Here is a 16,533-nt window from a genome sequence, read left to right as displayed (position 1 = left end):
TAAGCTACTACCTTCATTACCACCCCCATAATAGGCAAGTATAATGTCTTCCCTGGCACTGGGGCAGGCCATCGATCGACATCATTACAAGCTGAAAAAAAACAAAATAAAATACTTCCTTAGTATAAACAGAAATATGAAAAATAGCATATTAGAAATTAAAACTCTACTTTCCACAGAGCAGGAAAAACATACCAGGAAGGATGGAAGATAAAAAGTAAAGTAATACAAATACCTTACACTTCACCAGAAATACACCTATTTTAGGATATAAATTGGTCAATAAATTTGTTAAAGCAATAAAATAATTGGTTTAAAGAAGTTTTTCTGTTCATTTATTACTACTAAAACTAGCTGCAAAAGCACACCATCTGGCAGAGACCTCTCTGTATTAAGTAACATAAGAGCTCCTATTCAATAGTACTGAGTCAACTCAGTATTCATTTATTATTAGCCTATGATACAAAAGGAGATAATAAATGATAGTCATTGGTATGTCTAGGAAAAGACATCTCTCTCCCACCCTAAAATTCTTAACTAATTTTTAGGTCAATTTTTATCAGATCATTTACAGTAAAAACTTTAAAACTCTTTCATAAAGGCACTTAAATCACACAATGTTGAACTTACCTGCTTCCAAATAAGGTTTGCTCTTTTCAAAATACTCTGGTGCAATCTGTTTGAGTACAGTGTGAAAAAAATGAATATATGGTAGTTTGCTGATCAAAACCAAGGACTGGAGGGAAAAAAAAACAATGTTTTTTAAAATTCCCTAATGATTATAATTTAAGTTTGTCATTTCTTACATTATCAATTACTAACAAGCTAAACTCAGCAAAAAGTATGGATTTTGAAACACAAAGGCTTTTCCAGTAGACGGTTTAAAGGAAACATAAAACTACAGTTGCAGAATGCAAAAAGTTTTAACTTACTACTATACTTTAAGAACATAAAAGCATATTCACAGAAATGCATTTTCCAGAAAAAAGAATTTACTATAAACAGAATATTATTACAGATAATTTCCAAAGCCTAGCTCTTATTGTTGTTAGCAAAAGAGAAATTAGCTAGGTGAACTTGTTGTTTTCAGAAAAGGTCAAAAGTGATGCTTTTTCAAATTAAGACTTATGACTATTTTTTTAATTGAATTTATTGCAGTGACTTTGGTTAATAAAATTATAGAGGTTTTTATTTAAAGTATGTTTTATTGACTATGCTATTACAGCTGTGCCATCTTTTCCCTCTTTAGCAGCCAACCCACTCCTTCGGGTGATCCCCACACCACTGTCCATGTGCATGGGTCATGCTTGTATGTTGTCTGGAACTTTACATCCCATGACTATTCTGTAACTATCAATTTGTGCTTCTTAATTTCTTTACCTTTTTTGCCCTGATCTTCCTAGCCCCCCTCCCATCTGGCAACCATCAAAATATTCTCTGCATCAGAGTTCTGGCCAAGATGGAGGCATAGGTAGAAACTCTTTGCTTCCTCGCACAACCAAGAGGAGGATAACCACCAATCTAAAATCAATAAATAAGCAAAACCGCCAGAAAAATCACACTGCATGGAACTCCAACAACCAAGGAATTAAAGAAAAAATCAACCAGAACAATCAGACTGGCAAGGCAGATGAATCCCCCCCACTCAGAAAAGCCCCAGTGAGGCGGCTGGGGGGCGGGGCTAACTGCCAGCTGTGCAAAGCTGCAAGGAAGGAACTGACTTAAGGGGAAAACCAAGACTCAGAGCTGACTGTGGGCTAAGGCTAGGGTTGCCTGGGTGGGAGATACTTCCAGTGTAATGAAGAATCTGTTGGAAAGTGTGCTAGAGAAAAGCAGGCAAGCTGCATTGTTCCCTATATGGCCCCTCCCCCACATGCAGTGCAGCAAAGAGGGTTACCCTGCCAGGGTGAATACCTAAAGCCCCGCCCCCTTACAACCTATCAGCTGCGCCAAGACAAAGAAATATGGCCCAAATGAAAGACCACAGCAAAACCTCAGAAAGAAAACTAAGCGATGAGGAGACTGCCAACCTAACTGATGAAGAATTTAAAGCCCTGGTAATTAAAATGCTTACAGAACTGATTAAACTTGGTCAAAGAATGAAAGAACAAATGAAACAAAGCAAAATATTCAGAGAACCAACAGTGACAAGAAGGAAACCAGTATTCGAAGCAACGATTTGGAACATAAGGAAGAAATAAATATCCAACTGGATCAGAATGAAGAAACAAGAATCCAAAAAAATGAAAAGAGGCTGAGAATTCCCTGGTACAATCTGAAACGTTCCAATATCCGAATTATAGGGGTGCCAGAGGAGCAGAACAGCAGCAAGAAATTGAAAACTTATTTGAAAAAATGAAGGAAAATTTCCCCAATCTGGCAAAGGAAATAGACTTCCAAGAAGTCCAGGAAGCCCAGAGAGTCCCAAAGAAGTTGGGCCCAAAGAGGAACACACCAAGGCACATCATTAAATTACCCAAGATTAAAGACAAAGAGAAAATCCTAAAAGCAGCAAGAGATAAGGAGAGTTGCCTACAAAGGAGTTCCCATCAGACTGTCAGCTCATTTCTCAGAAGAGACCTTACAGGCAAGAAGGAGCTAGAAAGAAGTATTCCAAGTCATGAAAGGGAAGGACCTACATCCAAGATTGCTCTATCCAGCAAAGCTTTCATTTAGAATGGAAGGGCAGATAAAGTGCTTCCCAGATAAGGTCAAGTTAAAGGAGTTCATCATCACCAAGCCCTTATTATATGAAACATTAAAAGGACTTATCTAAGAAAAATATAAAAAATATGAACAAAATGACAACAAACTCACAACTATCAACAAATGAACCTAAATAAAACCCAACAATGAAAACAAAAACTAAGCAAACAACCAGAACAGGAACAGAACCATAGAAATGGACATCACACAGAAGGAGTTCAATGGGGAGGGAAAAGGGAGGAATAGCGGGGAAAAGGCACAGGGAAGAAGAAGCCTATTTAGTAGGCATAGAATTGATAGAGAGAAATAAAAAATGGTATAGGAAACAGAGGACTCAAAGAACTTACATGTATATCCCATGGACATGAACTAAAGGGGGGATGCTGGAAGATTGGGGGGCAGGGTGGAGGGAAGATAAAGGGGAAAAACTGGGAAAACTGTAATAGCATAATTAATAAAAATACTTAAAAATATTCTCTGCATCTATGATTCTGTATCTGTTCTGCTTATCTGCTATTTATTTATGATTCAATTGTTGACAGATATACATTTACTGCCATTTTATTATATATTTTTTTATCTTCATTTTCTTTAATAAGTCCCTTTAACATTTATATAATAATGGTTTGGTGGTTTTGAATCTCTTTCAGTTTTTTCCTAGTCTGGAAAGTTCTTTACCTGCCCTTGGAATCTCAATGATAGCTTTACTGGGTAATCTTGGTTGTAGGTCCTTGCATTTCATCACTTTGTATTTTTCTGCCAATCCCTTCTAGTCTGCTAAGTTTCTTTTCAGAATTCAGCTGACACTGACGGAAACTCTTTGTAGGTAACTAATGGCTTTTCTCTTTATGCTTTTAACACTGTTTGTCTTTAACCTTTGGCGTTTTAATCATGGTGAGTCTTGGTGTGGGCCTCTTTGAATTCACCTTATTTGGGACTCTCTGTGCTTCCTGGACTTGCATGTCTATTTCCCCCACCAAATTAAGAAGGTTTTTTTCTTTATTTTTTCAAATAGGTTTTCAATTTCTTGCTCTCTTCCCAGGACCCCCATGATGAGAATTTTAAATTGTCCCAAAGGCTCCTTACAATACCCTCATTTTTGTGTGTGTTTCTTTTTTCTTCTCACTGTTCTGATTGGGTGTTTTTTGCTTTCTTACATTCTAAATTGCTGATTTGAATCTCAGCATCATCCACTCTGCTGATTCCCTGTAAGTTGTTCTTCATTTCAGTCACTGTAGCCTTCATTTCTGACTGGTTATATTTTATGGTTTCCATGTCTTTCATGCTGTTGAAGTTCTCTGAGTTCATCTGCTCTTCCCCCAAGTTTATTGAGACTCCTTATAACCAGCATCTGAACTCTGTATCTAGTAGATTGCTTGTCTCTATTTTGTTTAGTTCTTTTTCTGGAGTTTTGTTCTGTTTTCATTTGGGCCATGTTTCTTTTGTCTTTTCTTTTTGGCAGCCTCAATGTGTTTGTTTCTATGTATTAGGTAGAGTGGCTACAACTCCCTGTCTTGGTAGAGTGGCCTAATGTAGTAGGTGCTCTGTGGGGTTCAGTGGCACAGCTTCCCATATCACCCAAGCTGGGTACTCGAGGTACATCCAGCTTTCGGACTGTGTATACCCTCCTCTTGTAGTTGAGCCTTGATTGCTGTTGGCAGTTCAGTGGGAGGGATTTATTCAGGCCTATCAGCTATAAGTACTGGCTGTGACCACGACCACCCTCTGACCACTGTCAAGGATCAACTGTGCAAGGGTCCACTCCGCAGAGCAGAACTTACTTCTTCAGGGCTCTAGTGCCTACTGAGTCTCCACCTTGAATGTGTCCCTTGTGGAGGTGGTTGAGTGGTGGTACTCTGTCATGATCTGTAGCTGTCCACTGGGGTTGCAGGCTCTGGGGCTTCTTGGGAGCCATTACCTGTGTCTTATCTGAGGCTACCTGGCATAAGCTACAAAGTTATCTGCAGATGGCTTCTACTTGTGCTGGGCTTGGAGATACCCAAGGTAGGCCAAGCAGTGAACCAAGGGCAGCTGCTGCTAGTTCCAGGCCTGGGGTTATTTATAACAATGTACCAAGCTCGCTGAGGGTAGATGCTGCTTGTTTGAGAAGATTTAGGAAAATCTGAAGCAAAAACCAAGAAAAGTTATTCATAGGAGAAAGCCAATAAAAACAGCTTGGGTGGGCCCCATAGTTGGGTGGGGCAGAGCCTCAGAGAATCACCAAGGTGGGGCAAACAGGTTGATGGAGTCCGGGATGGTGCCTACCTGCCAGCTCTGTGGGGGGAAGGCTCAGAAAAGAAAAATGGGTCTGCCAGCAGTTCTTTCTGGGAGAAAGCTGCCCCCTCGCTCTTGCCCTGGTCCCAGACACTTAAGTTCCTCCCCATATGCCTCTAGTGTCTTTAAAGCTGCTGCCCTGTTGCTAGAGCTCAGAGGGAATGAATCTTGAGTAATTCTGTGCATGAGCCCTTTAAGAGGAGCTCTGGGAATCCAAGTTTTTGTCTTCCATAGCCTCAATACCCACTGGTTTTTACAGTCGGAAGTTATAGGGACTTATCTTTCTGGCACTTGAATCCTGAGCTGGGGGGCCTGTTGTAGGGCTGGAACCCTTAGCTCCTAAGGGAGCTTAGGATATACTTAGGAAGTATATCCTAAGATATACTTCCTAATTTCCATCCACCACATGTGGATATGAGACCACTTGTTCTTTGTCTCCACCCATCCCTCCAGTCTCAATGTGGTTTCTTCTTTAATTCTGTAGTTGAATTATACTCCCACTCAAGCTTGATTTCTGGCATTTCTGAATAATGGTTTTCCCCTGGTTTAGTTGTTAATTTTGATGTGGTTGTGCAAAGGTGCAAGCCTTGTTTACCTAGGCCACCATCTTAGCTTTCTCCCTTATGGAATATTTTTTAAAATTATATAGGTTTCACCCTGGCTGGGTGGCTCAGGTGGTTAGAGCATCATCATATACACCAATACAGTTGTGGGTTCAATTCCCGGTCAGGGCACATACCTAGGTTGTAGTTTCAATACCCAGTTGGGGGTCATACAGGAGGCAACCAATGGATGTTTCTCTCTCACAGTGACGTTTCTCTCTCTCTAATCAATAAACATACCCTTGGGTGAGGATTTAAAATTTTTTTAATTATACAGGTTTAAAGGGTACAATTCGATAAATACAGTATCTGTTTATTGTATTGTGTACTTACCATCCCAAGTCAAGTTTCCTTCCATCACCATTTATCTCCACTTTTCCCTCTCTTACCTGCCCCCCAGAATTTTAGAGTTCAATGGTGATAGCCACATACTTAGAAATTGTGACTTTATAGTTTAATCACTTTAGATATAAAATTGAATCTTATTTTTTAATCTATTTTCTTGAAAACTATTTTCTACCTTTCTATCCAGCACCAATTACTGGTCAGGGCATATTCTGGTTACGAAAGGTAAAAGTATGTCCCATTAGCTGGGAACGAATTGAAATCAACTAAACTTTTTTAAGAAAATAAAAGATTGTACATTTAGAGTAAAAACTATGTCTAAGATATTGCTGAGATATGCTTACTGACTCTTCAAAAAATATACCACAGGTTTTTATTAGTTGTAACTATATTATACTGTTTATTCTTTCCCTGATTCTAAAATTAAGCAGATTCTTATGACTTTTGATGGTTTCATAAAAAAGTATAACTTATTGTCAGGAATCTAGTACAGAGATAGCAGAAATGTAAAGTTCCATAGCAGGTAAAAATCTAGGAATAGGTTTCTATAAATCTAAAAAAATAAAAATAAAATATAAATTCTAATATATTTAACAATAAAATATCAGAGGCTTCAAAGACTATTCATTCTAACAGTTTCTATCTTTCTAACCACAATATAAAAATATTTTTCTATTATAGTATCTATGAAAATTACCTTCTGAAAGTAGCCTCTTTTTAGAGTTTTGTCTCGAACTTGTCGGAAATACACATATCCATAAAAATAAGCAGGATCCTTCTATAAAAAAGTGACAAATAAAAAATTATATATATAGCCATTCTTTATTATTATTAGGTTCCCTTATAAACCTGAACAGAGTCATGAGGTATACACAAAGAGCTAGTTATGCTTTTCTAACCAAAACAAACAATAACCATGGCAATAAAAGCCAGATATTCCTAACTTGCACAAAGATGAAATGATCATACTAAAGTCATGTTTTCCCTCTATAACTTACTATGCTTATGTTCTTTATTCATATCTGTACTAGTTAAAGGGAATTAGGAAACAATCAAATTGTTTTTCCCCAATGTCTTATATAAGTTTTACTTAAAGTAGTGCCCAAACTTTGTCAGTCTTAACAAAATGAGGTATCCTAATATAAAATTTCAAGAGAAAATAAAAGGAGTTACATGCCAATCTGAATCTTACATAGCTAGTTACATTTTTACCCAATAATAATAAAATACTAGAATGTTTATCAACATGCACTTTGAAAGATGATTACAGTCCAAAAAATTTAAGAACTTTTAACAGCCTAATAGAACAAATTATAGCCCAGTTCCTTATTTATTATTCTTTAAATAAATACTTATTGACCACCTTCTTTGAACAAGGTATTGTGTTAGAGAAGACAGAAAGATGCATAAGATACAGTTCCTTAAGGAGATCACAATATGAGGAAAAAGTACAAAAATGACCATTATGAAATAGGAACGCAGGTACCATGAAAAAAGGACAAAGTGTTACAGAGAGGCCAAAGGGGAAGAGATTACCTCTATGTGGCTCAGTAAAGATTTCATGGAGATAGCTGATTTTGAATTGGGCATTGAAGGATGTATATGATTTAAACAAAGACAAAGACATTCCAGGTTTAGAGGCTTAGGAGTTTCAGCAAAAACACAGAGACACAAAAAAATTACAAGCTATCCCAGGAAAAAGCAAGATAAAAGTAGTTCTTTTGGCTAAAATATGACACATGTATAGAAAGGGTATGAAGTTGGAAACTGGAAAGGATAGAAAGGGTATGAAGTTGGAAACTGGAAAGGATAGAAAGGGTATGAAGTTGGAAACTGGAAAGGTAAAGGCCTTATTTTGGAAGGCCCAAAAAGTAAGGACAAGGAAACAGCAATGATAATTAGCTTTTTATTCATTAAATAATAGGTAGTCATTTTAGATTTGATTTACCTTTAGGTAATATGTATGTACACTTTGGCTGGCAACACTGAGTAAAATGTACTGCACTGGAATGTCTTTGGGCAAATTTCATAACCTCAACAGCCCTTAATTCCCTCAACTGTAAGAGGAATGCTCTCAGAGCAATACTGGGAAGACTAATGAGATAATATATGCTCATTAATACAGTGCCTAGAATATAAAAAATTCTAATAAATGTAGCTATTATTATCATCAGTTGAAACAATATGTTAATAGTGATAGTAAAATGACATGGAAAGGAGTAGATGGCTACAACAGATATTTCAAAGGTAATACCTTTGCTAAGTAGAAGTGGGTTCCTGTAATTAGTGGAATCATATAGGTAAACTGTAAATGCTGATTTTAAGCAAACTATGTCAAGTTCATATTGAATGTCTGATAGGACATTCTGATGAAAATATTCTTCATGCACACTACAAAATAGAAACCTACACTCTGAAATCATCTGAATCATTAAAAGTATTTTTAATAAATAGTAAGTAGAAAACAAAGCTTATTAAAAAATCAAAAAGAGAACTATAATTCTACCATAAAGTAGGTAGGAATTACCACAGGGAATCTTTGACTCTGGATGATAACAACTGGTATAGTACAACCCTACCTCCACATCTGAACAAAGAGTTATTCACAAATGAAAGAAATCAATTTCTATAATTCACAATGGGCATTATGTTTCAAGAACAGTAACTTTATAAAGTCTCTTTCATTCATACACTGAATCTTTATGAATCAGACTCAGGGAATCTATTCAGTGTGATATACTGACAAAACAAAAACTAAATATTTCTGAAGGCTGTAATAAGTTAACTGACTTTTAAACTTTCCTCTCACATGGACATTCTTCTATTACTACTTTTCCAACCTTTAAGTAAACTGGTAAATCTTTGTCAAATTGATCCAGGAAACAATGCAGTGACACCCTTCTGCCAGAAGACTGTCGAAATCTAAAACAAAACTGGGTATCTCCAAGACAACCTAATGAAAACAAAAATAAAAGAAATTAAGGATAGCACAGTGTAACACTTATTTATCCAGTTTCATCAAATGTTAGAGTGGCAGGGGTCCTAGAAACCATTTACATCCATTCTGTCATGTTTTAGAAAAGAAAAAGGAGATCATGAGAGTCCAAGTGACTTGCTCAAAGTCATCTTCACTGGTTAGACACAAAGCCATTAGTAAAACATGCATTTGAACTCTTAAGTACCTCTATTATTTTTCCTATTCCATTTTCCCCATGTAAGTAAATTTTTTAAAAAACTGTTTGTATGTAATGCAGACTCACAGTATAATAATGAGCAAAAGAAGCCAAGTACAAAATAATACATGTTGTTCAAATTCATTTATATAGTTGTTTATTAAAAAAACAGGTAAAACTATAGTGTTTAGGGGTACATGGTTGGGTAATAAAACTATAAAAGTAGTAAGCAGGAAACTTACTACTATAAGAACTAGGGTAGTGGTGGTTACATTTAGGAGGGGACCTGAGGGGGCCTTTTGGAGCTTTATATGTTTTGTATTTCACAATGAGACTTTTTAAAATGACTTTATTCATATCTTTTTTAGAGAGAGGAGAAGGGAGACAGAAAGAAAGGGAAAGAAACATCAATGTGCATGAGACGTATCAATTGGCTGCCTTGCACATGCCCCCAACCAAGGACTTGGCCCACAACACAGGCATGTACCTTGACCAGGAATCGAACCAGCAACCTTTTGGTTTGCAGGATGACACCCAATCTACTGAGCCACACCACGCAGGGTCACAATGAGACTTTTTAAAACAAGACATCCTAATGGAAGAGGCCAATGATAAACTTACTATTTTAATCATTTTAATTAAAAATAAACTTTTAACCTTTAATCATTTTAGCAAAACACTTGAAACATGTAAACTTTACCTAAACTGTCAGGCAATAATTACAAAAAACTGTGAATACTATAAAAAGTAAAAGACACATGACATAGCTTGTCACTCAAATTTTTCCTGCTTATTATATTTAAAATTAGTAAGATATTATTAACTATAAAATGTACTCAGGATTTTATTATTACTTATTATTATGCACAGAAGTACTTTAGCACATGAAGTTTTCAACAAAGGAAGTACAAACTTGATAGTATGTTTAGGTTTTTTAAAAAGCAACTCAGTATGTATACCTAAATTCAATTACAGAAACTAATATATCTTTGGTGGTGCAGGGAAGAACAAAGGAAACTAGAGGTGGCTCATCTCAGTTTCTTTACTTTTTAAAGCAGATAGCTTAAAAACAAGGAAAACAATTGAAACCTGAAAAAAATACTTCTAGCATTGTTTTAGTTCAACAGATGTGTATGATGATGATTTAGTTTTTCTTTTTAGAAACACTGTCTTTTAAAAAATCAACTGAGAAGTACAAATGAATTTCTCTGAGACATTAAGATAGAACAGGAAAGTGCAATGGATTTTAAGAAAGAAATATTGTAGCATTTGGAAAATGCAAGGAATGCTAAGCTTTGTGGAAGGGAACTAATGAAGCTCCCTTAGCCTTAAAATCCCTACCCACCTGGCTCCATTCTGAAATCATGGTCATACTGTGAGAACTTTCCAGTGACCAGCTGCACCCACAAGCTGTAAAGAATTAGTCAAGAAGCTAGTTGAGCAGGGCAAAAAGGCTTTAATAGAGTGCCTGTGAATTGAGGTAAATGGTTCCCATTTTATGTTTTAATAATCTATCCATTCACGTATGAAAGATTATTAAAGAAGTATCAACTCCTAATCTGATTTTGTTGAGAACCTTTGTTCTCTATCCTGACCTCACCATTATTATCCATAGGCAAGGAGGCATTACAGACTGGCAACCAGACTTTTCACATTTGCCTTGCAGAAAATGATACTTTAGGGAAGAGCAATCCTCCCCACAAACTCATTATAAATAAATATATGTCAGTTTATCTACTAACAAATGACTGCAGTTCTACATATATAACATAATGATTACATGTGAAAGGTGGTTAAATGAGTGTGTTCTGCAGGAAAATGTTATGATCTGAGGAAAAAGAAGCCACAAGCAATGGGATCTAGTCCCAGGACCATCAATAATTAGCCTTCTAATTAATCTAAGGTTGTCAATTTTCCTAATTAACTTAAGGTTGTCAATTTTCTTAACAAAAAATAAGGGGTACCATAAGATCATCACTAAAAGTCACTTCCAGCCGTTATATTCAATGACTCTAAAATAAAAGTCTGTAAGAGATCTACAACTCTACTTAATTCCAAAAATCAAGTATCTTACCTAATATATGCACTAAGAAAACAAAAGATCTACAAAGCTTGAAATATACCTACAAGTTATACTGTGTGTTGCAGCTTTCTGACTAGCATAAAATTGGAATGACATTTTAATGGAAATGATTTCTTCTTTATATTAACCAAGGTATGAAGATTAATTTACACAAATTTTAAGATTAAATGACAGCTCTCTAAGGAAAATATACCTTACCATTAGTTCTTGATGAAGAGCAGCATAAATGCTTTCTCATGACAGTACCAAGTGTTAAGGCAACAGAAAATCTGCTCATTAAGACCCCACAGCTTTAGAAAAAAGTACTATTTAAATTAATCTAACACAATCTTTACTAGCCTAGAAAACCAAATAATGCAACCCTTTATTTTGGGGGTATCTCTAGTTTTTTAATTAATTAATAGCATGTTCACTTCACCATAGATTCATAAACATACTCCATTAAGTACATGTGCCAAAATATTATTAATCATTTTCCTTTGGTCAGTATAGAAGTAGTTTCCATTTTTCTTGTTGTTTTTTTTTTTCGTATTTTGTTGATTATGCCATTACAGTTGTCTCAATTTTTCCCCTTTGCCTATCCCACCCAGCACCACCCATTCCCTCTGGCAATCCTGCCTTAGAACTTACATGCATTTCCATAGGTCATGCATGTAAGTTCTTTGGCTTCTCCATCTCATATACTGTTCTTAACATCCCCCTCTCTATTCTATACCTACCAATTATGTTTCTTAATTCCTGCATCTTTTCCCCCATTCTTCCCTTCCCCCCCTCAACTGATAACCCTCCAAATGTGGGTTATCATATCTATATGGGTTATCATCTCCATATCTATGATTGTTGGTTTTGCTTGTTTGCTTAGTTTGTTCTTTAGATTCAATTGCTGATGGTTGTGAATTTATTGCTATTTTAAAATTTATAGTTTTGATCTTATTTTTCTTAAATAAGTCCATTTAACATTTCACATTATAATGGCCTGGTGATGATGAACTACTTTAGCTTTACCTTGTTTGCGAAGCACATTATCTCCCCTTCCATTTTATTTTTTTTAATTTTTATTTTTTTTATTGATTATGCCATTACATTTGCTCTATTCCCCCCTCCATTCCCCTCCACCCTGCATACCCCTCCCCCCATTTCCCCCTTTAGTTCATGCACACGTGTCTCAAATTCTTTAGATTCTGTATTTCCCCTACTATTCTTACCCTCCCCCTATCTATTTTCTATCTACTGTCTATGCTACTTATTTTCTGTACCTTATCCCCCCTTCTCCTCCTCCCACTCCCCTGTTGCTAACCCTCCATGAGATCTTCCATTTCTATGGTTCTGCTCCTGATCTAGCTGTCCTCTTAGTTTGCTTTTGTTTTAGGTGTGGTTGTTACTAACTGTGAGTTTGCTGTCCTTTCACTGTTCATCTTTTTTATCTTCTTTTTCTTAGGTAAGTCCCACTCCTTAAATTTGGTCTTATCTGAGAAGCACTTTATCTGTCCTTCCATTCTAAATGAAAACTTTGCTGGATAGAGCAATCTTGGTTGTAGGTCTTTGGATTTCATGACTTGGAATACCTCTTTCCAGACCCTTCTTGCCTGTAAGGTAAGGTCTCTTTTGAGAAATCTGCTGACAGTCTGATGGGAACTCCTTTGTAGGTGACTGTCCCCTTAGCTCTTGCTGCTTCTAGGATTCTCTCCTTCATTTTAATCTTGGCTAATGTAATGATGATGTGCCTTGGCGTGTTCCTTCTTGGGTCCAAGTTCTTTGGGACTCTCTGAGCTTCCTGGATTTCCTGGAAGTCTATTTCCTTTGCCAGATTGGGGAAATTCTCCTTTATTATTTGTGCAAATAAGTTTTCCACTGGTGGCTGTGCCTTTCCCCCTTCCGGTACCCCTATAATTCGGATGTTGGAACGTTTAAAGATGTCCTGGAGGTTCCTAAGCTTCTCCTCATTTTTCTGAATTCTTATTTCTTCATTCTTTTCTGTTTGATCATTTTTTTCTTCCTTCTGGTCCACTCCCTTGATTTGAGTCCCAATTGTCTTTCCATTACTATTGGTTTCCTTTGTATTACCATTCATTTCAATTAGTTTAGCTTCCATATGTTTCTCTAATTTGTGACTAAAATCAACCAGTTCTGTAAGGATCCTGATAACCAGTGTTTTGAACTGTGCATCTGAAAGACTGGCTATTTCTTCATCGCTTAGATCTATCGGTTCTGGGGCTCTGAGTTGTCCTAGAGCCATTTTTGGTCTATTCGTGCTGTTAAGTAAGCGGAGCCAAGCCTTAGTTGTTTACCGGGACGGGGCAACCCAGGTCGCTGGTTTGTGACGCTGTGTGTGGGGGCGTGGTCAGAGAAGGAGCAATGGCGGTCCTCTCCGCTAGCTCAGCCCGTCCAGTCACAGCACTCGCCCCGGGCTTGTTTATCCAATCGGATCGGAATTGTGCGAGCCTGCTGCCCCGTGCAGGCTTCCCTTCTCACTGGTTTCTCTGCACGCAGATGTGCGACCGACTGACAGACTGCAGACAGCCCACGCGCCTCTTCCCTGTGCACTCCCGTAGCTAGCTCGTGATCAGCGCCTTCGGCTGCTTGCGCTCCTCGCACCACCCGGGAATTTTTTCTTGCTAACCTGTTCCGCTGCTGGTTTCGCTTCTCTTACCGGTTTAGCTGAGCATTTAGATGTCTTTTGGACTCTGTATTGTCGATTTTCCGTGTGGCTTGGTTGTGATTGTTGTTAAAAATAGTTGTTCTTAGATTTGGTTGTGCACAGAGGCAAGGTGGTTCCTCCACCTACGTCTCCATCTTGGTGGAAGTCCCCTCCCCTTCCATTTTAAATGATAGCTTTGCTCTATAGAGTAATCTAGGTTGTAGGTCCTTGCTTTTCATCACTTTGAATACTTGTTAAAATTTTTTGTTTTAAATAAAATTCTCATACTTTTACTTTAAAACAATAAAATAGAAAAACAAAACATATCTATTATAACATCATAAATCATATATTCATATAATGGAATAAAACAACAATAAACAAACTGTTTCTATCCTCAGCACATTGATAAAGGCTCTGAAACATAATGTTGAATAAAAAATGGCAGACAAAAACTAGTACACTTTAGATGGTTGCAATTATATAAAGTTCAAAGAAAAGCAGAATTAATTACAGTGTTAGAAATGAAGGTGGTATTTACCATGAGAAAGATGGTGACTGGGAGGAAGCAAAAGTGGGAGATTCGATAACATTTCATTTCCTGATTTGCATGTTGGTTACACTGGCTCATTCATTTTACAAAAGCTTCATGTACAGCCTTTTGATATGCACACATTTTTGTGCAGGTTATGTCAGTAAAAAGTTTTTTTTTTTTTAAACAAAATAATTACCTACAGCATAGGAAATAGAGTCAACAATATTGTAATAACTATGTGTAGGGCCAGATGGGTAACAGATTTATTAGGATGGTCACTTTGTAAGTTAAATAAATGTCTAATCACTGTGTTGTACACCTGAAACTAAGGTAATATTGTATGTCAATTGTAATTTTAAAAAATGTACAATAAAGAATAAAACAAAATCACAAACTTAGCAATTTGGTTTTAGTCATGGAACATTATGTGTGATGAACATGAAAACTAATTTTCTTTTTCTTTTTTTTATTGTTCAAGTACAGTTGTCTCCATTTTCCCCCCACCACTTCCCCACTTCACACATCCCCACCTCCCAACCTTGATCCTACCCCACTTTGGAACTCTCCATGTGTCCTTTATACTATACATGTTCCTTGATGACCCTTCCCATTCCCCCCCCCATTATACCCTCTCCTTTCCCCTCTGGTTATTGTCAGTTTGTTCTTTATTTCAATGTCTCTAGTTATATTTTGCTTGCTTGTTTATTTTGTTCATTAGGTTCCACTTATAGGTGAGATCATATGGTGTTTGCCTTTCACTGTCTGGCTTATTTCACTTAGCATAATGTTCTCCAGATCCATCCATGTTGTCATGAAGAATAGGAGCTCCTTATTTCTTTCTGCTGCATAGTATTCCATCATGCAAATGTACCATGGTTTTTTGATCCACTCATTTCTCATGGGCACTTAGGATGCTTCCAACACTTGGCTATTGTAAATTGTGCTGCTATGTACATTGAGGTGCATAGGTTCTTTTGAATTGGTGTTTCAGGATTCCTAGAGTATAATTCCAGCAGTGGAACTGCCAGGTTAAAAGGCAGTTCGATTTTTAGTTTTCTGAGGAAAATCCATGCTGTTTTCCACAGAGGCTGCACCAGTCTGCATTCCCACCAACACTGTACTAGGGTTCACTATTCGCCACCTCTCCAGCACCTGTTCTTTGTTGATTTGGTTATGACAACCATTCTGACTGGAGTGAAGTTGTATGTCATTGTGGTTTTAACTTGCATATCTCTGATGGCTAGTTATGCTAAGCACCCTTTCATATGTCTCTGGGTCCTCTGTATGTCCTCCTTGAAGAATTGTCTGTTCAGATCCTTTGCCCATTTTTTACTTGTGTTGTCTTCCTGGAATGGAGTTGTGTGAGTTCTTCAGTTTGGAGATCAAACCTTTGTCCAAGGTATCATTAGTAAATGTATTATTACATACGTTGGTCCCCTTTTCATTTTGCTGATGTTTTTTATTAGCCATGCAGAAGCTTTTTATTTTGATGAAGTCCCATTTATTTATTCTGTCCTTTATATCCTTTGCTCAAGTGGACATATTTGTGAAAATACTGCTGCATGGAATATCTGAGATTTTCCTGCCTATGTTCTCCTCTAGGACTTTTCTGGTTTTGCGACTTGTATTTATATCTTTCATCCATCTTGAGTTTATTTTTGTGTATGGTGTAAATTGGTAAGTTCATTTCTTTGCATGTAGCTGTTCAGATCTCCTAACACCATTTGCTGAAGCGGCTATTTTTATTCCACTTTATATATCTGCCCCCTTTGTTGAATATGAATTGACCATAGAGACTTGGGTATAGTTCTGGCCTCTCTATTCTGTTCCATTGATTTATATGTTTGTTCTTATGCCAGTACCAGGCTGTTTTGATTACGGTGACCTTGTAATATAGTTTGATGTTAGGCAATGTGATCCCTCCTACTTCATAGTTCTTTCTGAAAATTGCTGTGGCTATTCAGGGTAATTCATAGTTCCATATAAATTTTTGAAATGTTTGTTCTGTATCTGTGAATTATGCCATTGATACTTTAATAGGAATTGTGTTGAATTCACAAATTGCTTTGGGAAGTATGAACATTTTGATATTAACTCTTCTAATCCATGAACATGGTACCTGCCTCCATTTGTTTGTGTCTTCCTTAATTTCTTTCTTCAGTGTTACATAGTTTTCT

General features: G+C 36.8%; 1 protein-coding gene and 1 long non-coding RNA gene across 6 annotated transcripts in view; one reads left to right on the top strand and one right to left on the bottom strand.

Annotated features, from left to right (window-relative positions):
• Positions 1-3,098, top strand: part of LOC128628025 (uncharacterized) — a 56,344-nt gene extending 53,246 nt beyond the window's left edge. The window contains exon 3 of the long non-coding RNA XR_008392342.1: positions 1,404-3,098. This is a non-coding gene — a long non-coding RNA (uncharacterized LOC128628025). The remainder of the gene's footprint in view (positions 1-1,403) is intronic.
• The window catches only part of DENND6A (DENN domain containing 6A), a 69,078-nt gene that overhangs the window by 28,378 nt on the left and 24,167 nt on the right, over positions 1-16,533 (bottom strand). For 4 of the 5 annotated variants that reach the window (XM_053669294.1, XM_053669295.1, XM_053669297.1 and 1 more), the window contains 4 exons: positions 8,768-8,880; positions 6,625-6,705; positions 631-736; positions 12-91 (listed from right to left, as the gene is read on the bottom strand). In XM_053669294.1, coding sequence (XP_053525269.1) covers positions 12-91; positions 631-736; positions 6,625-6,705; positions 8,768-8,880 — 380 coding nt within the window. The remainder of the gene's footprint in view (positions 1-11; positions 92-630; positions 737-6,624; positions 6,706-8,767; positions 8,881-16,533) is intronic. The other variant, XM_053669296.1, reaches the window with a different exon arrangement.

This window comes from Artibeus jamaicensis, unplaced genomic scaffold (assembly GCF_021234435.1).
Source record: "Artibeus jamaicensis isolate MK-2021 breed Jamaican fruit bat unplaced genomic scaffold, CSHL_Jam_final contig_519, whole genome shotgun sequence".
NCBI lineage: Eukaryota > Metazoa > Chordata > Mammalia > Chiroptera > Phyllostomidae > Artibeus > Artibeus jamaicensis.
This window is presented reverse-complemented; position numbering and strand designations above follow the sequence as displayed.